The sequence below is a fragment of the Idiotropiscis lumnitzeri genome, chromosome 10 (genome assembly GCF_059441095.1).
Source record: "Idiotropiscis lumnitzeri isolate Australia: NSW breed Sydney's pygmy pipehorse chromosome 10, RoL_Ilum_1.0, whole genome shotgun sequence".
Taxonomy (NCBI): Eukaryota; Metazoa; Chordata; class Actinopteri; order Syngnathiformes; family Syngnathidae; genus Idiotropiscis; species Idiotropiscis lumnitzeri.
Window position 1 is genome coordinate 11,250,590 of NC_142400.1, and position 25,349 is coordinate 11,275,938.

The following is a 25,349-nucleotide window of genomic DNA, read 5'->3' on the forward strand; positions in this document are numbered from 1 at the left end:
ATCAATATTCAGTATCACACTTAGTGATTTATTACTTGGAATGTTGTGTTGTGTAGGCAAACCACAGTTTGTTATTGTTGATTGTATATTGATAGTTTTTAATTTATTATACCAATTATACTCCCGCAAGGGAAAATTCAACATGGAAGGATCAATATTATCGGCAGAAATAGAGGGCCACAAACTCAAAAATTCCTGAAGGTGACGGGGAAGCGGGGGTCGGCTCTTAACTAAATCCCAAATCCTCAAAATAATACGCGTAAAATGTATTTAATTTTTTGGTACTCCTCACAAACCCATCTGTAGAGCATAACGTCCGTTTGGAGTCGCAGTTTGCACCAATCGCCACCAGGTGTCTACAAAGCGTGAAATTGTTTGTCACGTCTGAGGGGAAAAACACAATTTCCCATCGAGCATTGCGTCCACCCCCTCCCATCTCGCGCCTTCCCTCTTGTCTCTCGTCGCTCGAGCCTGCTAGCCGTCGGTGTGTGTTGTTGTCGAAGCAATGATGGCGGCAGCGGGATGCGGATCAGCAACCGCGGCTGCCGGAGGAGGCCAAGGTGGAACTGCTACAGCCAGAGGACGTTTCCCCGGTCGGCCTTGGTCATCTCGTAGTCGTTTGCGCTCCGAGAAGCGCTGGCAACTCGGGCGTTCGGGCTTAGAAGCTGATGATGTGACTTGCGGAGGGCCAAGGCCCGCAAACCTGGTTGTATCGTTAAACGAAGACCAGTCTCACTTGCGCTTACTTGGAATAGAGGCGAGCCACAAGACTCTTGGCCAGGCTGGGTACAGCTCTAGTGGGAGTGAAGAGGTGAGGTCCCAAACCGACTCAGGAGTTAGTATCCTCATTTTATTTTTCCCACACATTACAATACAGTTAAATGTGTCCAACTGAGTGCAGTCTCCAACTGTGTGTCTATTGGTGCCATGGAGAAATGTCAACATCCTGTGCTAGGCTAACGCGTTAGCACCCCCCCACCCCCTCTCCATATGCTAACATGTAATGCTAACCAATGTTAGCTGAGCTTTTCGTGACATTTACGGAGTAGCACTGTAAAATACAGTCTTAAATGGGGGAAAGTGCAGCAGCGTTAACGCTCTTGCTGCTATATAAGTTAGCCATTTTGTAAATGTCACTGCGATACACTTCCCTCCTGAATATTTCATGAAAGCTAGTCAGTGAGTACGCCAATTTGTAAACAGCAAACGCAATTAGCCCTCCAGTGGCCCGCTCCTTATCGGGCCAAAGTAGCTGGCAGCTAATCGTAGCGAACACAAAGAACGTGAAGGCTAGCATCCGTGTACCGCACAGCAGATAGCCATGCTGCTAACTGTTGTGTTTTACTAACACGCTTGTATTTTTAAACAAATTATGCAATATCGTATGTAACCATAGTAATTACCTCGTAATACTAATGTCTTATGGACACACCTAATGAGAGTTCAATTTAGTGTTTAATGCGTTGTGTAGAAGCTACATGTTAGCAAGGGAAAGCCGGAACTTTTTTTTATTATTGCGTTTAGAGAGAAATGAATTCAAAGCAGAATGACTGCTATTAAGTTGACGTTCTTACTCACATAGCTTGTGTTTCAATAAGTCGTATAAATTGAGTACTTGGAGGGAAACGGAATTGTAAACTCACTTTGCAATGTTAGTTTTCTTACGTCATACTGAGTTGTCACTACTTGAAATTAATTACACAATTGGATGCCACTAAAATTACGTTGTACACGTGTTTCAGCAGCAGTCGAAACGAGTTCACAGGAAATAATCTTTGGAAGACGTAATTGTTCAATTGTCAATTGTGGTGAATTGAATCTCTGCAAATAGCTTTTGTGAAATATTATTCCTACATTAAATTAGGAGTATTTTTCAATATAGATTAATATTCAATTAGGGCAAACATTCACTCATCACAGTAATTGTATGTTTTACTTTTGTTGCACTTCATGAATCTTAGTGTTTTAAGTACCAGCTGTCAATGCCTTGTGTGTCTGTCTGTATGTTGCTATGAGTGTGTTTGTTTTTGGACATGATTTTGTTAATTTTGCTTCCATGGGAATCCCATCAACGTTTTTGCACGTGTTCATTAATGTTTTTCTTTTTAAGGGCGATGACTTCCAAGGTTTTGAAGCTCTAAGAAAAAGCTCTAAAGGAGCTCCATGGTCTCGGCAAAACCCTTCCAAAGGTATAAAACACTTACTTTGCATGTTTTAATTACATATTAACAAGTGCAAATGTAAACTAAACAGCAAACACAGACATGGTGTTTTTCCTCAAATGTTTTATATTCTAGTTGCTGAATATTTATTTTATTTTTTTGTAGGTGATGTCAACACAAAATCTAAACGACAAAGTGCGAAGGTAGCGCCTATTATACCAGCTGAGGAGTCATCTATTTGTCCCCCTGACCCTGATAAAGATGAACCTTTGGTGGAGGAGAAATACACCACATCTTCCAAGTCACAGCCTGCTAAAGGTTCCAGAAAACGTTCTAAAGTTAAGAACACCACCGATCAGGAGCTGACCAAGGGTGGAGTATTGGCGCCAGCACCCAGGATTACAATAAAGTTGGTGGCAAAAAAGAAAATTAAAACTGTAAAGGAACCTCATGAAAAGTCTGTCAAGAAGATGAAGCTAAAAGGAACTGGGGTGAAGCCCCAAGCCGAGAACATTCAGGCTGAAATAATTTCTAGTGCTCATGTTAAATTAAAACCTGAGCCAGCTGAGGAGGTTGCAGATGATAAAGGACTGGAGACTGTCACTGCAAGAAGACGTGGTCGATCTGCTTCAAAAGGAACAGTTTCTCTTGAAAAGCCCTTTACCAAGGTCATGGCTGATGATCAGAAGTCACAAGAGAGAAAATCAATGGATCAACCTGACACTGTAAAAGAGACTGTTGAGTCAAAAACAATTGCAAAGCAGTCGAAGCGTAATCAGCAAGCCATTCGGCGGAGCAATAGAGTCACCAACTCGCTGTCACAACCTGTCATGGATGATGCTGCTGCTGCTGCTGTAGCTGCTGCTGTAGCTGCTGAACCTGAAAATCCAATAAAAATTGATATAATTGTTAAAAAGTCAAAAGCGTCTAAAAAAGCTGAGCCAAAACTGCCCATGAGTAGGGGCAGACAAAGACAAAGTAAAAGACTAAACAAGGATTTTCCAGTCCCAGAAAAAACAAGCCCTTCATCCACCGAGACTGATCCATTAGCGGTGCAACCCAGCAATGGGTTGCATTTGAACAAGGAGGGGCGCGTCCCAAGTTTGAAATTGATAAAAATGAGGAACCCCAAATATGATGCACAGTCCAGCGGCAAGTCAGCTCGAAAAAAGAAGCGGAAAAAATTCATCTGGACCTTATCATTAGTTAAGTCAGTGAGTAAGATCCAGCCGGCTGAAAACACTGTTAAGCTTACAGAGAGTGTTACAGAGGTCTCTGAAGTGGATCTGTCCGCGGTAAATGACAATGTCGATAAGAGTTTGATTGGGTCGGGGAAGCCATTAAAATTGGACAATCGGGCCCTACAGGATAGCACAACTACAGGCAGTGAAGAGAAACACTGCCAAAACAAGGCAGATGTAACATGCGAGAAAATTACTGCTTTACCAGTGGAAATTACACAAGAAGCAAATCAAAGCTCTCTTCAAGATGCCACTCAGCTGGATAGTGGGAAAGTTGTCCCACCATTTCAAATAAAGAAGCTCTCCTCTCCCGGTAGACATAAAAAATCCAAGATGTCCTTTTTGGTTCAGCCGGTTAGCACCGTGCCTGAAAAAAAAGACGATGCTACGAAAGAGGTGGACAGGGTTCAAGAGGATAAGGCCCCGTCTCCGGAGCCGGACGTCCTACCAACCAGGAGTCTACGTAGGAGAACATTAAGCCTCGATTTGCCTCCCAAAAAGTTGGTCATTCGTAAACCTGTCACGACTCCATCAAAGCGACATTTGAGAATGACTCCAAATGTTGAAAATGTACCACAGGTGGTTGTTGAAGCCGCCACTCAGGTTTTAACAGAAGAGTCCAGCTCACAACTTCTCCCTGAAAACTCCCAAGAAACAATTATAAAATCCTCACAGGAATCTTGCACAGTTTCAGAAAATTTTGAGAAAGAGTCCACACCAATAACTGATGCTCCTCTAACGGTGCCTGTTGAAGCGTCAACGCAGAAGATGGAGAATGAGGCCGAACCAAAAATTTATGAGGCCAACCCATTGCCAGTGCCTTCTAAACTCAAGAGACGTCACAATAATAAATTAGGGAAAAAGAGGTCTGCTCAAAGGAAAAAGGCTGTTGTACCTAAAGAAAGTGTGGTCAGTACAGAATTGGTAATTATTGAAAATGCAAACACAGAGCCTCCACAGAAGGAAGACGAGGCTTCAGAAATAGAAGTAAGTCAGCCCGATGCGAAAGAAAATGCGTCGCCTGAAGAAAAGCAGGTCACTGTATCAGTGGAGGAAGAGCCAAAGCAGCTACCAGTTAAAGAGGAAACTGACATTCACTTGATAGATTTTCAACCACCGTTGGAATTGCAAAGTCAAGCAAGTGATCCAAACACATTATGCTTAAAGAAGAAATCACACAAGAAAGGGAAAAAGAGGCGTAAAACTCGAATTGGACAACGTCAGAAGCACAAACACAGGAACACAGATGGAAAGTTTGCTTCTCTTAACTCATCAGAAAGACAGGAAACATTTGAAGAGGGCATTTCCATCCAATCAGAAGATAGCGCTCCAGCCTCTGGTCCTAAACTAATTGGTGTGCATAAAAAGTACAAAAAGAGACCTTCTGCCCTGCAATTTGACTCTAGGAGGCCACAACCAGAGTCTATCCTTTCTACGTTTATAGAAATTGGGCTTGACAAAGAAGGCAATGATTTGAAAGAGGAAGAAACCGACTCAATCGTGGATGGGCCAAGAGCTGATAACGTTGACGTGCCGTCTGGCAAAACAAAGTTTGTCAAAAACATCAAACATTTCATCATGCCTGTCGTAAGTGCCAGATCTTCTCGAGTGATCAAGACCCCACAAAGATTTATGGATGATGTTGGAATGTCAATGTTGCCGCGTAGAAACTCCCCCAAAAAAGGTTTGCAACTAGGCTTGCAGATACGCACGGGAAAGAGGCGAGATGAGGGGATGAGCCAGGCCAATTCCCCTATCCTTCCTGTTGACGAGGATGACATCTTGCGAGAAGCGCAACTGGATCTTGACCTGTTTTCATCCGATGATCTCGATGATACAGCAGATATAACTGCCAGTCTTTTTTCTGAGTCAAAGAGTGTCAAAATGGAAAAGAAGAGCTCACTTGCGAAGGAGTCCAGTTTGAAGTGGGATCTGCCTGCTGAGTTGACAGAAGAAATTTTTACACTGGACAAAACGCCGGAGGACCATTGTGAGGATTTGTTTTCATCTCTCCCAGCTGACAAACCCAGAGAAGTCTTATCTGCTGGCCTTTTAGAGCCTCAGAAAAAGACCCCACCACTAAAGTTTAATAAGCAAGCTGCCCACTTTAAGATTTATCAGGGACTGAATAAGTTGCACAAAGGACTTCCCCAAAACAAAAGTGCAGCAGATGTGGAAAGTAGCAAATCTCTTCAATTGCCTGTTGATTTAGCAGAAGGACTTGATGATGAGGCCATGAGCATTAGCCTGAGGCAGCGCAACACAGACCCTGGTATGGAGAAATCCAAGCTCAAGATAGAAGACCTAGGCACACCAGGAGTTGTGAGAAAAGTTTGTATCAAATCTACAAAGTCCAAGTCGCTTGCCGATCGGGACAGTGAAAAAGAGGATCCAGCAGTGAAGGACAGCGGAAAGCTTCACTTGGGTATGAGCACCATTAATTACCTATGCTCTTATTTGTAAAGAGCCAAGGTTATTTCTGTTAGGTGGATGTATAATGGCATAATAACAACAATATGTTCCTTCATAGCCGAGCTGCAGTCAACAAACGAGTCCGCCGCATGTGAAGACGACCATCCTGCGCCTATGGGAAAAGGAGCTGCAAAAAGAGCGCGTCTTACTGGAGCCAATAAACGGATGTTCAACCTGCTCAGAAAAGCCAAAGTCCAGCTCATGAAGATAGACCAGCAAAAACAGATGAAGTCCTCAGGGGTAACGTCATGCTTTTAACATAGATAAGGAATGTTACTCATCATTTATAACGTGTGGATGATGATGTGCATGGAGAGGATTCTTATATAATACAATACAACTTCATATGTATAGCTTGTGAAAATACAGGCGGTGGAGTTGTGTACAAGCTGTCGTTTGTGCAGTGACTTTTGGGGGGATCATACTGTTTGAGTAATCCAGGCGGAAGGCTATGAACAAGGGACAGCAGCAGTATGGTGGGGTGAGGGATAATTTTGTAAGTGAAAGTATGCGGCCAACGTGATGTTTATTTGAGCCTGAAACGAGTGTGTGCTCTCAAAAATGACACCCGGACTCTTAACCTGATCTGAGAGGGAAACTGAGGAATCAGGTATACTAGAAAATGTGTTAACTTTAGCTAGTGTGGAATTGGTACCCATAAATAGAAATTTCGGTTTATCACTGTTTACTCGTAGAAAGTAGTATGAGAACCAATGTTTGAGAGCAGAGAAGCATTACGTATGGGAGGAAGAAGGAAGACAGCGCGTTTGGTTGAGAGGTACAGCTGGGTGTCATAACGGTGAAAATATGAATTTATGGAAGATATTGCCTAGAGGTAGGATACAGGTCATAAAGAGGAGGGGGCCCAAAATAGAGGCCTGTGGCACACAGGAAGATACAGGAAAAGGATGAGATTTCAATAATTTTGATAAATTATTGTTGGAAAAAATTTAAAGCTTACATGCGTGCCTTTCTTTATTTGCATATCTGAAGCTGTTATCTGCACCTGCTGGAGTGCGATCGAGAAATTTGACCTCTAAGAGACAAAGGAGGAAGCGAATACTGCCGCTGGAGACTGATGTTCCTATTAAGACCGAGCCTTCTCAAGGACAAGTAAGTGCGCAAATCAATAAGGCTTGCGGTGAGCAATTGATCTAACTAAATAACTTGCATTTTCTCCTTTACCTTTTTCTATTGGGTCTCAAGATTACAATGAATTTTCCACGAGGAGTTTGTTTAAAACGGACACTGTGGAACACACTCCCTCTTTATATGCTGCTATCAAATGTTCTCATATTTAATGTTTGAGCAGTGTTTTAAATTGATCCGTTTGACAGTTCTTGCATCTTAAAGCAAGTAACTCAGCAGTTGAGCATTTGATCTGTTTTGTCTCCCTTCAAGCTGCAGCTCATCTCGCCGCTTTGCCAAGAGTTCCGTCAAGCAGGAGGTCCACGCATCAAGCACGTGTGCCGCGCCGCTTCTGTGGTGCTTGGGCAGCCTCGGGCATTGGTACCGGATGACATTCCCCGGCTCAGCGCTCTGCCTCTCCACGAAAGAACAGGCATCTCTCCCTCAGCTGTCGCAAAGGGTAGGAAAGCCAAATGATAATCACAGTAACTTTCTGTTTCTTTTCCTTCGTTTATTTCTGTGTCATACTGTTCCTTGGGATGGATAAATTATTGTTCAGCCTGTTTATTGCAAATATTTGGCATTTTGTGAAATATTGGCATGTGTTTTTTTTTGACCACCAAAAAGAGTTAAATTTAAAAATATGTCAGGGGAAAAAAAAACTTAAATCTGAAAAGTACAAGTTCAATAAACACACCACTAAAAATAATTGTCCTTTCAATTAGGCAGTGTATGTATACAATAATAATTTAAGTCAATGGTGTCTCATTCACGTATATAAGGTATAAAGTATCAAAATAACGTGTGCTGTAACATAGCACTGTTTATTTATTTACTTGTTCCCTGTTTTATTTTGCTTTAAAAGAATGTCATCATAAAGTATTGCCATAATTTTAATAACACTGCTAACCATGTCAGGTTTTATATTCTTCCGATGAGAGAGTGGGGAAAGAAATACATTTATAGTTGCAGAGGTTGACAGATGCAGCCAAAATAGTCTATGAAAAGCGCTATGTTCGAAAGACGGGATCTAGCCACACCGAAATGTATGAGCACATCTTAACCTCATGCACATTTCCTACTCTGAAAATATTAGGATGATGGTCACAATATTTTTCATTTTATAAACTTCTTTAACCCGTTAATTGCTTCTTTTGCCTCTGATGTTCCCCCATTCCTTTCCTGTGCTGCAGATGTTGCAGATGGCTCGCTGTCAGAATCAGACAGTCCTGATTTCTCCGATTCAAAAGTCATGAAGGTCAAGAAGACCTCTGGCTTTGTCAAACGAAAAGGACTCGGGCCTTTTGGGTACCGTTCTCGGAGGTGTGGTGTATGTAAGGGTTGCAACCATGAAGAGGATTGTGGGAGATGCATCAATTGCCTTGACAAACCTAAGTTTGGTGGTCCCAACACCAAACGACAGTGTTGTGTGTAAGTTGTTGAATACAATTTCTTTTTTTTGTCAGAATGCCAATGATAATTCTTTGCAAGTAAAAATGTTGTGTACTTTTATTCCCATAAGGTACAAGAGATGTGATCAAATTGAAGAGAGGAAAGCCCGAAGACTAAGCGGAAGAACGGCACCCAAAGGTGATTTCTTACACCTGTCCTTCAATTTCATGTTCTCCGAAATACCTTCTTATCAAGCTATTGACTCAACAAGTTATGCATTCTTATCTTTTTAAGGTTCAAAACGACGACGATCCTCTTTTAGTGGAGGACATTCAAGTAATGATGAAGGGATGGATGGTGTGGTCGACTCGCCTTCTGGCCTCCAGGCAGACAGTAACAGTCCGTCTGTGAGGAAGCAGCCAAAACGTGTCGTAAAACCGCGCGTCTACTTTGACCTGGTGGACTATGATTCAGATTTGGACGATAAGGACCTTAGCTCAGCCTCACCAGCCAGAAGGCGAGGCAACGGGCCTCGTTTGAGTCCAGGTAAAGGAAAACAAACCAGATCAGCCCTGTGCTTGCATACTGCACAAGTAATTGCAGACTAAGATTTTGATGCATTGTTAACCATTATTATTTTCAATTATTATTCCCCTGTAAAGACTTTGTTTCACTGGATGGATTCCTGGGAGATATATCAGATGATGAGATCCGACATCGGAAATCTAGCTCACATCGTGTGCCATCTGTTCGACGCAAACCTGAGAAGGTTAGAAAATCTGTGATTACTCTTAAATCAATTGTGTGGCACTCCAGCACAAAACCAATCGGAAATTGCACGACTGTGCTTTTGAGCTCGAGCTCGAAAAGCATTGACAGTCTGAAAATTATGGATTTTCACATGTGTGATTCAAACACCAGAACAATAAGTAACAATCACCTGCCATTTGGAATTGATGTGAATTTCTTACCTTCATGCTTCTAAAAAACACTTTTCTTGAGATGTTTCTGTGACTGTCTAAAGACTGAAAATCTACATAACAAATCATGTCTGGTATGAATTGAAGGCTTTCTGCAACCCCGGTTTAAATTTAAATTAACATCATTACACGTATGACCCAACACAAGGCTGTAATACAGTTTCTTGTGGTGTAAACAAAACATCCATCTTGCTAGGCTAACACTAAAACTTCTGATTAGTCAGAACTATTTTGTGCATGCCCAGTTTGAAATTGATGCGACACATTTGAGGATCAAATGGATTCCGACATAACAATGATTATATGTGCAATATGTAATATAAATAGAAATGGTAGGTTTTCAATAATTTAAAATGTAAAAAAATGAATGAAAAATTAAATTAATATTAGATTATAAACAGAATTTAATGGGAAATAAGTGGTGTTAATTTAATGTGTTTCTGGTACGTACTGATGCATTTCATTTATTTCTGCTAAATTTGACATTTCACCAATTTTGTTCGCAATTTTCTCCATTCTCTGCTTAATTCCTGAGCTTTAAATTGACATATCATTACCAAATATTATCCAATAAGTCTTTCAATCATTAGAAAACATTCATAAAATCTTTACCTCTCTAATTTGACCCAAGTGATCTGTTGTGGGTGGATAAATGTGTGGGCTGGGTAAATGTCTGCTTGTTGATGGCATTCTATTATGTTGATTTTGGCTTGGATCCCTTGATTATGTTGAATTTGTTTAGCAGGAAAGCAAAGTGGTACAGGAAACCCAACGTGTATGGAATACTACTTACCAGATCTGGTTTAAAAAATGTTTATATGTACTTGCAGGTGTATGTTCCCTCTCACGTTCAAGTTATGTTTGTCTTTTAGGGTTTGTCATCGCAGGCTTCCTTTGAGGAGACTCCACCAAGTGTCCTGGCTGCCCTAGCTAACGGATTTGAGCAGAGGGAGGTGGAGTCTTCAAAACCCACCCATAAAATCCGGGTCGACTTCAAGGTATTTTTTAAAGGAAGTGTGGCAACTAGGGATGTAGCAATTCACTAAATTCAAGCCCTGATTCGATTAGATTTTCAGTCCCCAATATTAATACAATTTAATCTTATTTTAATGATATTTTAAATGGAACCAAAAACTATCGCTTTGCTAAGTTGCAGTAATTCTGTGACTAAAAATAGTCAAATAAATACTAAAACCTATTTCACTTTACTTGGGCACCAATCCATTTATTAATGTGTACTGAAACTATAATAAACACTTGAAATTATTTTTAATTTTGTTTTGATTTAACCTTAACACAAAAAGTTTCATTTTGCTTCTCTAGTATGCATCATATAATCTACACAGAAAGCAAAACATCCCCAGCGCCGACCCTCGTGAGGACAAGTGGCTTGCTTAATGGTTAAATGGGTGAATGGGTGGGGCTCACAGATTTGATCACAAATCGATCGATCAGAATTAGAAAAGAAATGGAAGATTTATTATCTTTATGCTCCCTCGATTGAAAGCAGATCTCCCATCAGCGCTTGAAGCAAGGGTTATATTAAATAATAAAAATATGACTCTAAAATGGGAGTTGTATGGCTGCAAGCTCTTGAATATTTTAGTATTCGTAATCCGTAGTAATTATGGTTTTGAGCATATACTGTTCTTGTCACCTTGCTATTAAACCGCAAATACGCCGGTAGTCATAATTAACAGAGAGCTAGGTTCACACAGGGCTGATGTGAGTAAAGTATATGAATCTCAAGTGATTAGTCAGTGGTCATCTTTGCCGGAATGCAAAGTCCTTGTCACGATTACGGTACGCACAACAATGTCAAGCATTTGGTGTTGACGGACTGTAACGTAAAGTAATCCAAAGTCATCGTGTTGTACATTGCTTTTCAGGAGGACTGTAATTTGGAGAATGTTTGGAACATGGGCGGTTTAAGTATACTGACCTCTGCACCCAACATGCCACCACATGTGTGCCTACTTTGTGCCAGTAAAGGGCAACACGAGGTAGTTCCATTTTGAAATGCCTTTTTGTCCTTCTCACATCAAAATATCACTAGTTCTTTTACAATGTGTGTTTAAACCTTTAAATGGCTTTCATTTTTAGATGTTGCATTGCCAAGTGTGCTGTGAGCCTTTCCACTGGTTTTGCCTTGAAGAGTCAGAGCGCCCCTCAGTGGAAAACAAGGAAAACTGGTGCTGTCGTCACTGCAAGTTTTGTCATGTGTGTGGCAGGAAAAACAAGCAATCAAAGGTACATGCCACAACTAATTTTGTGTCATTGTATTTTTTTATTTTTGTAAATGTACTTAACTCACAGTTTTTAAACATTCCCCCTCAGCCCTTGTTGGAGTGCGAACGATGTCAGAACTGCTATCATGCTTCCTGTCTTGGACCAAATTATCCAAAACAAAACAAGAAGAGGAAAGCTTGGGTGGGTTTCTCTTGCCTTAAAAATTCAGAGGCATGCATGTTTCCTTGAAACTTTCAGATTGTGGAACATATCAACGTGATTGTCTCTCTGTAGGTTTGTATGACATGCATCAGGTGCAAGAGTTGCGGGGTCACACCTGGGAAGAGCTGGGACATTGACTGGAACCTCGATAAAGGACTCTGTCCAGACTGTTCCCAACTCTATGAACAGGGTAAATGGATATTTTTTTCTTTGAGGCAATTTTCTTTAACTGAGTGTGAGTTACTATTACCGGTATACTGTGAGTTTCAATATCATTTTTTAATTTATTTAATTTATTAATATCACCTGTGTGTGTGTTTTTTTTTTAACTGAATGTATATTATGTCTCATCAGGTAACTATTGCCCAATCTGCTTCAAGTGCTATGAGGACAATGACTACGACAGTCAAATGATGCAATGTGGCACCTGTAACCACTGGGTACATGCCAAGTGTGAGGATCTAACAGGTAATATTTAGCTTGCTCAAATGAATATGGCAAAAAACAACAGGCTTTACACAATCACGATTTTTGGGCCGATCACAACAATATGATTGGGAAATGTGATTTCTTTAATAATATTTTCTAATATTTGTTTGTTTTGTTTCCCCCATTTTACTTCGGTTTCTCATCTAAAACATATGACTGCTAATCATTGTTATTGTTATTTATTTATTTATTTTTAAAGATTTTATTGCAGTTAAATTTAGATTGTTTACAATTCACTGGCCGGCTCAGTCCCTGTTCCCTTGTGTACTGTGTGTACTTCATCAAAATCATTCTCAAGCATCCAATCATGGGTCACAAAATGGGCCAGCCGTCGTGATTGGTCGTTACCTGAGCCCTGAGCAACTCTGATGTCCTTTTCATGCGATAAAATCTATTATCGGCGGCCGGCCCGGATTAATGTATATGTGGGAAACACTCCACAGCCGACCAAAAAAAAAAAAAAATAGAGTGTGTGAGAGTTAGAGTGAAAGTGAGAGTGTGTGAGAGTAAACTGGTTGGTTTAACAAAAGGCTTTTATATTTTGACATTTCTGCTAAGTCTGTCCTTCTGTCAACACCTTTCAGATGAACTGTATGAGATCCTGTCCAGCTTACCAGAGAGTGTGGTGTATTCATGTCGGCCATGCAGTGTGACTCAGCCAAGTGCCTGGAGAGAACTTCTCTACATCGAGCTCCGATCTGGAGTCGAGAAGGTGCTAGCCTGTTTGCTGTCTTCCACCCTCACCCAGCACCTTGTCACCTGCTCCCAGGTTAGACACTATGCCCTTCAATATGTAGTCTTCGAAATTTTGTCAAAATGGTTCCGATATTCCAATATAAAATACAGTGGAAAATGGTGTACAACTGTGCATATATACGCTGTTGTTCTACTGCAGTGTGAAAAGGGACCTGACAGTGGAATCGAAGGACGACCTGCCTGTGACCTCCGAGCTGTGGGCAAAAAGTTCGACAAAGGCCTGTATACAACGTTGGTGAGTCCAAACACATCCTCATTCAACATGAGCTGCCAGGATGGCCGAGTGGTCTAAGGCGCCGCGTTTCGGTCCCAGTCTCCCCAGGAGGCCTGGGTTCGAATCTCGAATTTCCCCATTGTGGGACTAATAAAGGGAATCTCTTTTAACCGCCCATCCACTCTCCACACATTTATACTACTACTCATATTCGATTGAATTGTAAACAAAAAAGTAGCCAGGATGGATATTGTACATGTGTGGCTATGCACGAAATTAGACCATAATGGCTAATTGTTCTGTCTTTGTATAGTGACACTTGCCGGAAGACATTGAATAGCATTTTGCTTATAATAAAGTCAAAAGGGCATAATAAACTTTTTGGATTCCAGCAATGACCTAATCATGGTAATAACATTATTATTCTTTCTTGACAGAAAATGTTCCATGAAGATGTAGTGCAGGTGGTTAAAAAAAGGCTTGAGCAAGAAGAAAGCCTTCCAGAAGAGCAAAGACCCACTGCTCTGGCACGTTCATACTATTTAAAGGTATACATTTATCTTATTTTCCTCAATAAAAATTTCATTTTATTAAAATGTATTAGTGATAATATATTTATTTTTTTGTTGTCCTTAAAAATATGTGCTTTTACGGGTGCTGTCATGAAATCTTGTTTATGATATGTGGTAAATTTATAACTATAAATGCTTTTGTCTTAAGCTGCTTGAAGAGGTCTTCAATTGGTTCAACAGCCAAGACCCCAAAGTATGGAACTCGTGTACCAAAACATTGCCCATGTGAGTAATGACTCATTGGTTGGACTGCGTACTTGTGGTTATTGCTGGTCAAACTGGTTTGGTCCTTGGCTCACTAATTGTTTGTGAATAATGAAAGCAATGCCTAATTGCTGGATTATTTGTTTGGTTTCCCTGCAGGGGGATGCTGTCACATGCTATTCATCCTCCTACCGCAGAGCATGTCTATGCCCAGTGGCAGGAGAGGGAGGAGCTCCTATCTAGAACTCCTTTGGAACTATTGCAGGATGACGATGGTCAAAGTTTAGATGAAAGGAAAGATGAGATTGGTCCTCCAATGTCTGCCGAGCATTCAAGCTGGAATCACTTCAAAACCAGCGGTGCCTTCCGGCATAAATTGAAAGGTAATATTCTGAACACTTGATTGGCACCGATATGGATTTTTGTTTTTGTATAGGCTTGCCAATCTGTTTTAATTTTCTGAAGTACATTTGAAAAAAAGATACGTTTCCTTTTAAGTCTTAATTTGTTCTTAACTTCCTGTTTTACTTGATCTGAAGATGCGTCTTTTTACATTTTCATTTTCACATATACTCAGGAAAAAGGGGACGGCTTTCAAAAGCGGATCTGGACACAGGCTGGTCGAAGGATGATGAGAGACAGTGCTCGTTGTGCCAAAAATATGGAGACCGTAAACCCAACGTATGTAACGTATTCAACACAATGTCAGAGATACTCACACCCGTTGTAAATGTTCAAGTATTTAACAGCAAGATGAAATTTTTTTCCTGGCCACTGACAAATATTATTTTTTGGGGTGTTTTGTAGGATGCAGGCAGGTTATTGTACCTGGGCCAGAATGAGTGGGCACATGTCAACTGCTGTCTGTGGTCAGCTGAGGTGTTTGAAGAAGACAATGGCTCTTTACTACATGTACACAGTGCCGTCACAAGGGGGCGCTTGATGGTTTGTTTCTACGTATATTGTTTTGCTTGGCCAATATAATTTCTGTTTGTTAATATATCAACCATGTCTCTGTACAGTATTTTTATAACTGCTCCAGTTACATCAGGTCAATGTAATATTGTCCTCATCTGTGCTGTTTTGCTGGCAGCGGTGTGAACGGTGCAACCAAACAGGTGCCACAGTTGGCTGCTGCCTCACTTCTTGTCAGAGCAACTATCACTTTATGTGTGCCCGCTCCCGTCACTGTGTATTCCAGGATGACAAGAAGGTCTACTGCCACAAACATAAGCATTTGATCAGTGGAAAGGTAATGGTTCCACCGTGTCCTAATGTGTGTAATATGTCTTGAGCTTGCTAAACAATTTTCTTTGTGGGTGCTGATGTTGTGAAGATGATAGCCGGCCAGGAGTTTGAAGTAAACCGACGGATATATGTGGATTTTGAAGGCATCAGCCTTCGCAGAAAGTTCTTCACTGGACTGGAGCCAGAGATAATCAATGTCATGATTGGTATGGCTTAAGTCTCTACTTTTCATAACTTTTTTGTCCTAATACATACTCCATCCGTGTTGGTATAATCATTTGTATACATTTCCTCTACACAGGTTCTCTACTGATTGATAAACTTGGTGTCCTGTCAGAACTTTCCGCAAACAAGGGGAAGTTGTTTCCTGTGGGATTCCAGTAAGTTATCTCTAACTTAAATAACACTTGAATGGTTGAACAACATTTTTTCAAAGCTCTTATTTTGTTTCCTTAGGTGTTCTCGCTGGTATTGGAGCACTATTAATCCACTGCAAAAATGCAAATACACATGCACAGTCCGTGAAGTGCAACCTTTAATACCAGAGAAACTCATTGAGGAGATGCCTGATCAAGGCGACAATCACACCATCGAGCACAACCCCTGTCCATTACCAGGTGTGTATCTTGTTCTTTTGAAAATGTTGTCAGATTGATTTATTTATTATTATTATACAATCAAGTAAACAAATATAGCAATTCCATTTGTCTATGTTTTTAAATCAGAATCTGTGACCTACATGACTGATACGTCAGAATCACTGCCCCAACACGAGGAACGTCTTGTTACAGTTCAGTCAACAAAACCGGATCATGGAACAAAGCCAAAGATTCCCAGCTATCCACAAACCAGGAGACCAGCGGGAGGAATGTCCCGACCTTTGCCATCCCCAGGTAAAGTATTCCTCTGTATGAAATATTGATTGGAATAGCTTAGTCAGGGTGATGCTTGTCATGGGTTAAGCTACAGATTGGTTCTGTTTTCTTTCCAGGAGCAATCCCAATTAAACCTCACCACATACTAACAGTAAGTGATCTGGAGGAGACCAGAAGAGCTCGCCGCCACAACCCCCACGCACAGGCAACAAGCCTACACACTAATAAGTCTCCAGCTCCTCTGGGACCCCCAACTGGACCAGTCACGCTTCGTGCAGGAAAATCTCTTCCAACTTCCCCGCTTTTCTCAAGTGCTACTTCAGACAACATGATAAATTCTTCATTAACCCGCCCAGTGGGGGGCAGAAATGCTTCCTCAGTCCGTTGCCCTGGTAATGCGAAGACCCATTGTGCCTCAGCTTTCTTTCCTCAGTCTCCCTGGCAGGACAGTGCAGGAACATTTGCATCTCCAAGTCTGTCTTTCTCTCCATCCATACAGAATTTACCCAGACCTCGGTTATCTTTTGATCTGAGCCAATCAGATTCTGTTGAAGTGCCGCACAATTTTTTGGCATCACCAGAGCCCGAAGATGTCTCTCCCGCAAATGGCACTTCACCTCAGAGGGATTTGGACGAACAGAAAGATGACGATGAATTTACTTTTACTCCATATCACAAGGATCCCAGCATGACTCTCGGACAGGAGATGAGGACAGAATTGGAAATTGAAGAGACAATCCTGAATGAAGTTGTGGCTATGAATTGTGGTGGTCAAATAGTGGTGGAAGGGGATGATCAAGAAGAATTTTGGGGTCGAGCCCAAGAAGTGCAGAAAAGAAAATCCCTTGTTGCCAGTCTGCCACGATCAGCAGCCTCAGGCAGGAATGACCTGTGCAACACCTCCTCTGATGATGATATGGAACATTACTTCGACTTCTCTCGGACTATTGTCAGCTGTCCTGGGTCTAAAGAGCATTCCAAGTCTCCCACGTCAACTTCCTCCAGGAACATGGCTCAATTGGATGGTGTGGATGATGGTACAGAGAGTGATGCAAGCATCTCTACAAGTGACGATGCTCAGAAAGTTCATGATTCTGGTAAAAATATTGCAACCAAGAACATAACTAGCAGTAATCTCCCTGAATCAGAACCATTGACCAGGCCCAATAGAAGTCTGAATCAGAACCTCAAAGTGCCATCAAATTACAAGCACAAAGATTCCTCATCCCTGACAATGTTATCTGCAGTCAGTAACCCCATAGACACTTCTCAAACTCCTCCAGGATCCTCAAAGGAGATCAGTATGGAGCTGCTCCCATCACAGATGCCTGCTTCCTCTTCTCACAAAGTGTTAAAAGCTGACACAAATCAGGAAAGTGTGCTTCCTACTCCTGAGGGGAACCCTAATTTACTGACAAAGGTGCCTGAGAGCTCCTATTCGGAGGAGCTTCTAAAGAGTTCCTCTCAGCAATTGGCCTCTGGAATGCCTACTACTCTTGAGACGCATGACTGTAACCCCAATTTAAGTCAGATGGTTCCTGTATTAGATACACAACCGGAATCACAACAGGCTGAAGCATCAAAATCCCTTAAGTCAAAATCTGACAGTAGCCCCGCTGCGCCATCAGCTGAGGCCTGCGCTGTGTTAGGTAACCACATAACCGGTAACCCCATGGCTAATTCCGGAGACAATCCCCAGCATACCCTAAAATCGACACCTGTGCAATGTCCTTCTCGTGGACTTTCAGACGCTCTTCAGGTGTGTTCCAGTATGCCAAGTTTCACGCAGCCCTCGCTCACAAGCGTTACCCTTCAGCCTGTAAACACATCACAAATTTCAACCATTGAGCAAAGAGACCACTTGTCTAACAAATTAGCCACCCTCACTCCTTTTGGCCACACGACACAGACTGTGGTAAATGTTGCTTCCCAAAACGAACCTTCGTTATCAGGGACATCTGTCCAAGCAGTAACTTCTGCTTGCATCTCCATACCCATGCATACCACCCAGGCAAAGTCTTTGGGTTCGACAGCTGTCACCATTGTTTCTTCCTCTTCTTCAGTAACTTCTCTTCCCGGAGCTGGCACACTTGCTCCAACGCCAGTCCAAACCACCACGTCCCCAGTAATTTTAAATGGCTACAGCTCTTCATCCGTGCAGAAGGATGCATCATCTGGTCACACGATCTCAATAAACTTTTCTACACCGAGACCTACTTTAGAACCTCAGCAGCCTGTGGTATCCTCAGCTCTGCCCGGTCATGCCATTCTCACTGTGAAGGAAGTTGGAGGTTCGAATGTCGACCCTACAGCTCATGTCCTGTTGGTGAACCGTCTCGGGCAGATTTTTGTAAAGAACCCGGAGAGCAACACGTTCCAGCTGCCAAATCCTAATGCTCCATCCTTTAACTGTGTCACTCAGATTGCCAGTCTTTTGCAAAGCAATGCACTGTCCGCCACACTAGCAGCCGCCGGAAACATGTCAACTCCACCCCCTGGGCCAATCACAATGTCAACCGCTTCCACGACAGCCACGACTCCTGAGCAGAACCCTACCACAGTTACACAGTTGCTTACTCACAATAGCAACGGGGCATTGTCATCAATTAATGTAAAAAAGCAACGAAAGACTACAAAAAAGCCCAAAGATGAAACTGCCTCAGAAAAGAAAAAACCAAAGAAAAAGAAAGAGTCAAGTGCATCAAAAAAATCCAAGTCCTCCAAGACAATTGGGCAGTGTAATTTATCAACAAAGAGTTCAGACATATCGCCTGCTGAGAGTGCCGAAGCAATTATAAACCAAGCAATGGCAAGCAACTACACCCCTAAGTGGAGCGGGCTTCGGACACTTAGCCCTTCGTCCCTGGTTTTGCCCCCTGGCCTACTCATTGAGCCTGAACCTCCAACACCATGCCCCAAAACAGCACCTCCTGCTGCATCCCGCCCTCGCACCCACGTCCGCATGAAGAGAGTTTCTTCACTTTCCGACCGTATAGTTACAAAGAAGTCTAAAGTGGATTTCCTCGTCTCTGAACCTCCCAGCGAGGATGAATGCAAACGACCAAGCGTACCAAGTGTCTCCAGCAGGGCCTCTGGAGTTCGCATCAAGACTCCCACTGTTAAAGGAATATTGAACCTGGATGAGTTAAAGCAGGAGCGTCAAAGTGATTCTGAAAGTTCTGGGTAAGAATCTTTTCTTGAATATGTTGATTTTACTACTCATGGGGCATTATTGGATACATATTTCCTCAGTAGCCTCAATTTTAGTCAACTGTCTCAATTCCAGTTGAAACAAAGTGTTGTACATTCAACGGACATAACAGCATTGTACTTAGTTGTTATTGCATAGAGAGAAAAATGCGTGTACATTCAAAGCTCAAAACCAAATTAAATGAGAGATGAAGCTTTATTTCCCATAGGATGATATTAATACAGTTCATTTGTTCCAGACACACCAGCAAATAAAAAATAAAATTTATAGTGACTCACTATGGTTTCATATACAGCATACAGTGTGAAATAAATACATAAAGACTAATAAAAATGATAAATGAACATTAAACATCGCTTTTACCCTGATTGAAGACTCAATGGCGAATGAAAGACAGCAAGGAGTCGAGTGGGTGGAAGAGAGGTTTTTGTGTGAAAGAGTAACACGCCGTTTTCATACTTTATCAATTATTTTCTGAATTATGCAGCGTTTTTCATCTTTTATAGCAAAGGCCACTTGGAACATTCTTCAGCCCGATGGTGGTTTATTCAACCGTCGCGTGCCATAAAAAGTACAAGGAAAAAAAACGTTCTGCTTTCTGTGGGCACCTCTAGTCCATGATTGGCCGAGTTACATGTGCAAATAGATGAAATTGGTACAGAATAGTTTGAAATTAAGTCTACTGGAACAACATTTCTGTGAAAAATCATTGAAAACCAAATTGTACAAAAAAAAGGGCATTAAAGGAAAAAAAAAAAAAGGTGACTAATGCAGCTTGTTATGACATTCATTATTTCTGGCTGTGTCCAATACAATCACTTTTGTCTATCTCCAGGTGTGAACCGTGGGACTGTATATCTCGGGGTGAATGTGGCAAACAGCAAACTTTGGAGCCAGTGGGCCACAGCACCTTTATCGACTGGAAAAAATACTCTGGTACTTTTTACATTGATATTATTCATAAAAGAAATGCATCATAACCGGAATAGTCTTATTTTTATGTATGAGTCAGACCTGAAATCAATAGATAACTTATGGTTTATGATAAAACTATTCGTCGCGTTAGCATTTTTATAAATAAGATTTGCGTTTCTAGGCACCGGTTCTGCTTCAGATGACGACTCGCTTGTATCTGATGAGGACGAGGAGTGTTTGGCAAACAAAGATCAGCCTCACTTGAGATTCCAGATAAGCAGTGATGATGGCTTCTACGTGGAGGCAGACACTATTGAGGGTCAGTCTGATTTTGTAAAAATGTGACCCCCGTTTCTCATGCATTCATCTTTAACACATGTGTTTCTCAACTGTTTCTTTAGTGGCTTGGAAAGCGGTGATAGATGGTGTGCAAGAGGCGCGAGCAATCGCAAAGTTGAGACCTCTGGCTTTCCAGAGGATCACAGGCGCCCGAATGCTCGGTCTGCTCCACGATGCTGTGGTCTTCTTGCTCGAGCAGCTTCAAGGAGCACAACGCTGCCAACATCACACCTTCCGTTTCTTTAAGCAGTTCAGCCAGGAAGATGATCTGCCCGTCAATCCTACTGGCTGTGCCCGCTCCGAATTCTACCTTCGGTGTGTGCTTAAAATGCCTAATGACCTGACTGTAAATTATGTTGTAAAAAAAGTAGTACTGTTTAATATTTCCCTTGTGCTTAATATTAGAATTTAGGAGGCACGTACTAATTTAAATCTGAAAATATTTTCTCTCAACAGAAAATCCACATTTGACATGTTCAACTTCCTAGCATCTCAGCATAGGCAGCTTCCTGACATCGGGTCTTATGACGATGAAGAGGATGATGTTCTTTTGAAATCCACAAGGTCAGGCTTCATTTTAAGGCTTTTGCAGGTCGTTTTAGTATATTTTCCTGACTTCATGCTGAATTAATCCTCTTGTTTTTTAGACGGGCCACTAGTTTGGAGTTGCCAATGGCCATGCGCTTCCGGCATTTGGAAAGGACGTCAAAGGAGGCTGTTGGCGTGTACAGGTCAGTTCTGAATTTTTTTCAAAAGTGTTGGAATGCCGTTAGCATCTTTAGAGTTTGTTATATGGTGCTGTAGTCGATCGGCCGATTTATGTGGAAAATGCGTGATCGGCTTGTGTCGATCAATGCCTTTTGTTGACTATCACCCGCAGCTTGTACTTTGCAGCCTGCATTTACTAGACATCAGGCTGTGTGCAATGTTGTTTTCTCTTCCCTTCCTTCACACTGCGCATACATGTGGCAGCGGCAAACCCAAACAAACATGTATGCAGCATCAAACCTTTAAACGATTTGAGTGATTTTAAGTTTGCATCCTGCAACAGATGCTACGAAAAATATGACAGGCGATAATAGACCAATTTAGAACTTTATATATGCAGGTATACATTATATTTTTATATTTACTATGAGACAAACCCAAGTTGATGAATGCGAATAACTTTTCGTGGAAGGGGTAATAGAATCAGTGGGGTCTGGATTGTTTCCAACATTTGCAATTAGGTCATCTTTACAAAATAAATTGTTGAATACTCCCACAGTGACCAAATATGGGAAATGCACCCCCAACACAAGTAATCCTCAACCCAATAGGTTACTAGGTCAGTCTAGGATTATTTTTATTAAACACAAACGCACACATATAATATTATTCCCACACAACTGATTTCCGTGAAGTTTTTTGAGTTGCGCGTGTGGTTACGGAACAAATTAAATTCATATCTCAGGGCACTATTGTACAAAGTTTTGCATAAGGTCATTTCATCTGTGATCCCACTTGACGTAGGTCTGCAATCCATGGGCGTGGACTCTTCTGCAAGAGGAACATTGAAGCAGGAGAGATGGTCATCGAGTACGCTGGCATTGTCATTCGCTCGGTGCTCACTGACAAAAGGGAGAAGTACTATGATGGCAAGGTGTGTCTCATTGTGTTTTATAAGATTTTAAGTTTTTTCTGTGTTCATAGGCTTATGTTTTAGCACATTAGGCACTGGGCAGCGTAAATATGGTTTTAAAATGATTAATTATAGTCTTGAGGCAACAATTATTTGCCTGGTCAACTTATGTGCAGTATTGAAACATTTGACAAAATTTGGGCGCGGAAAATATCAGCATTGCCACACCCTGTTTTAATTCGCCATTGGTGAGATTGTGAGTGGACAGCGCAATCATGGCTAGCATGTTGTTGTACGATGTGGTACTACACTGAAGGCATGTGGCGCTTGATTTAATTGCCTGTCTATGTACTGTAAAAAACATTAATTCAATGATGAACTGTGATATACAAATAGAACGCTCTATGATTTAAAAAAAAAAAAAAAAAAAGGGCGCAAATGAGTTTGTTGTGTTCTCTCTGCCAGGGCATTGGCTGTTACATGTTCCGCATCGATGATTTCGATGTGGTGGATGCGACCATGCACGGCAACGCGGCCAGATTCATCAACCACTCGTGTGAACCCAACTGCTACTCGCGAGTGATCAATGTGGAGGGCCGCAAGCATATTGTCATCTTTGCTTTGAGGAAAATCTACAGGGGAGAGGAACTCACCTATGACTACAAGTTCCCCATTGAGGACGCCAGCAACAAACTCAACTGTAACTGCGGCGCCAGGCGCTGTCGACGTTTCCTCAACTGAGAGCTGCGTCGTCGTTTAAGATCGATAGATTCTTGTTTACTAGAAAGCCTTAAATTAAGGTGGCACTGGATGGAGCTCCGAAATGTTGAACGCACTCAGCGCAGAACGGAAATTCGCCACTATTGAGACAAGTTGACATCGTTCTGTGCACGTGGTTTGGAGGAGCAGAAGAGGAGGTTGTCCTACACTGATGCGTGTTTGAAGAGTACCCTAAGCTGCCTGTGACGAAGACGACGACTCACGTTTTGATTATTTATAATATGGCCGTGGGGGCTTCTGGTTCTCTGTTGAACCCCAGCCACATTTCTTGGTGACACACACATCAAGCCTTATCTGTCAAAATCAACTCTGAAAAGCTACCGCTTGGCTTTGAGGGGTTCCTTAAGTTTTAGTCATTTTCTCCGTGGAGAGGCGTTGTCTTTCTATAGTGTGTACATTATCATCATTGCTCCATCCTGTAGTGAAGGGAACATTAATGCCGCATCTGTGTTGTTGTGAGGTCAGTTCTTGAGCCATATAATCACCCAAACCTTATTTTATGATCGGCACAATGCTTCTTGTGGATGTTTTATTGCCCCCCCCCCCCCCCCCCCCAACCCTTTCAATTCCAGATGACAACCATTATGCTCAGCAATGAAAGGTATTCTCAGGATGGAGATGACCTGCAAATAACGATCGGTTAAGCTAGATGGCCAACCAGCAAAGAACGCATATTTTAAATTAATTCACGTGAGCAGTACTTAACAACATTGGAAAACTCATCATCTCTGTCCATTTATAGAGTTAAACATTTCAGTGAAATGAATAGACTTCCTTGATGTACAGTATATGTAGCAAACACTACCCAAACCAAAAGTTGATGAATATCATTTTTTGAAGTTATTTATTCCGCTTATTCCAACAAGACTGTCCCACAGTTGCACATAAATAGCTGTACAAATTCCCATTTTACGAAACCCGATACTGTTGATCTGTATATCAGGGAGAAACGCTAGTGCCACTGATTGTGTGCGTTCAGCTCCTGCAACAGGCTTTGTTGTGAACATGGTTGCGCACACGCTGCATCACGACAAGCCGTCGCCGTCGAAAACGGAGCTGGGGGCGTGGCACTCAGCACCTAATTTAAGATAGTAAAGAAATGTTGTTCTTAGTGATGTTCAGTACTGTCTTTAATGAGCGTAATTGAATTCACACTGTTTGAAATTAGTCGTGATATTTATTTGCATTTTGATTTTTACTTTTAATGGTGAAAGGTTGTTTTGTATAAATGGTGGTGGGTGTACAGCTCCATTTGTAGTGCCCGTTTTCTTTTGTTTACAAGTGTTGTCCTTTGTTTCACTAATTTACTTGAATTTTCTGTTTAGGCAATCGAATCATACATTTATGGCTTTTTTTTTTTCATTTTTGAACCAGGTATTTTTAAATTTTTTTAAAATTTTATTTCATTTTTTATGTGTGGCAACAAACTGACGGTCTTAGAAAAAGCCACCGAAGTAAAGCGAGCACTGTTTGCCTCCTTAAACTCTTGTTGATTTGAACACACCTTTCTCATTTCTTCCCCAAACTTTTTTGAGCAGACTTTAAATGTGTGTGTCAACCTTTGTGCCCATTTTGCATGTCCAATCACTGGGATGGAGCCCAGAATGTTTAGTGTCAATCACTTAGTGACAAAAAAAAAAAAGAAAAGAAAAAAAAGGAAAAGAGTCACTCCCAACTCATTGCAAGGATTCTACCTCAGCTGTCACGACAGATGTTTGGGAATACTGATGCAAAAACAGAGGATAACTCGGTTTTAATGTCTGCAGAGTTGGTGTTTGTTTCTCGACACTTGACTTTGCCATTTTAGGTGTGTGTGTGTTTGCAATGAAGGATGCAAAATTGTAATCAGACGTAAAAAAAAAAAAAGGCCCTGACCGTCTTGCCCATCATCTGTTCAGAAAGCTATGTCAAATATACATATATATATATACACACACACAAACAGAATATATATATATAAATATATATAGTAGGGTTATTTTAAAGTAAGTGTTAAAGACAAAAATGAGGAAAATTGTGATCTTTAAATTTATGTCTTTGTTACCATGTACAAATAAAACCCTGAGTTTGTAAATATTTGTATACGTATTTCTAAACCTGTTTAATTTTTCTATGCACTTTTTTATTTATATTATTTGTTTAAATAAAGATGTTAAGATGTTTCAACAAATATGTTGTATTTATCTGTCATTATCAAGGATCGGCACCCTTAAAAAGCGTGGATTATCTGAACACAAATTAAATTAGTTGTATTTCTCGTTACTTTGTGGAGTCAAACGTTCACGGTGAATCATCTAAT

General features: G+C 41.4%; 1 protein-coding gene across 3 annotated transcripts; it reads left to right on the top strand.

Moving 5' to 3' along the window:
* Positions 1 to 444: 444 nt before the first annotated feature.
* kmt2bb (lysine (K)-specific methyltransferase 2Bb) lies at positions 445 to 25,220 on the top strand. 3 transcript variants are annotated; one of them, XM_088306235.1, is made up of 36 exons: positions 445 to 835; positions 2,111 to 2,189; positions 2,328 to 5,828; positions 5,934 to 6,115; positions 6,869 to 6,988; positions 7,277 to 7,463; positions 8,197 to 8,434; positions 8,526 to 8,593; positions 8,690 to 8,941; positions 9,058 to 9,164; positions 10,248 to 10,373; positions 11,265 to 11,378; positions 11,479 to 11,625; positions 11,713 to 11,805; positions 11,899 to 12,016; positions 12,181 to 12,294; positions 12,900 to 13,084; positions 13,211 to 13,306; positions 13,723 to 13,833; positions 14,006 to 14,082; positions 14,221 to 14,444; positions 14,639 to 14,742; positions 14,869 to 15,006; positions 15,155 to 15,313; positions 15,398 to 15,515; positions 15,611 to 15,689; positions 15,766 to 15,926; positions 16,035 to 16,202; positions 16,301 to 19,367; positions 20,231 to 20,331; positions 20,492 to 20,629; positions 20,712 to 20,964; positions 21,106 to 21,213; positions 21,297 to 21,380; positions 22,162 to 22,291; positions 22,736 to 25,220. In XM_088306235.1, the coding sequence occupies exons 1-36, from the start codon at positions 506 to 508 to the stop codon at positions 23,009 to 23,011; spliced, it is 11,553 nt and encodes a 3,850-aa protein (XP_088162361.1). In that variant the 5' UTR covers positions 445 to 505; the 3' UTR covers positions 23,012 to 25,220. The 3 variants fall into 3 exon arrangements, with proteins under 3 accessions (XP_088162361.1, XP_088162363.1, XP_088162362.1); XM_088306237.1 differs by having other exon boundaries at positions 16,101 to 16,202; XM_088306236.1 differs by having other exon boundaries at positions 445 to 811.
* The last annotated feature ends 129 nt before the right edge of the window (positions 25,221 to 25,349 follow it).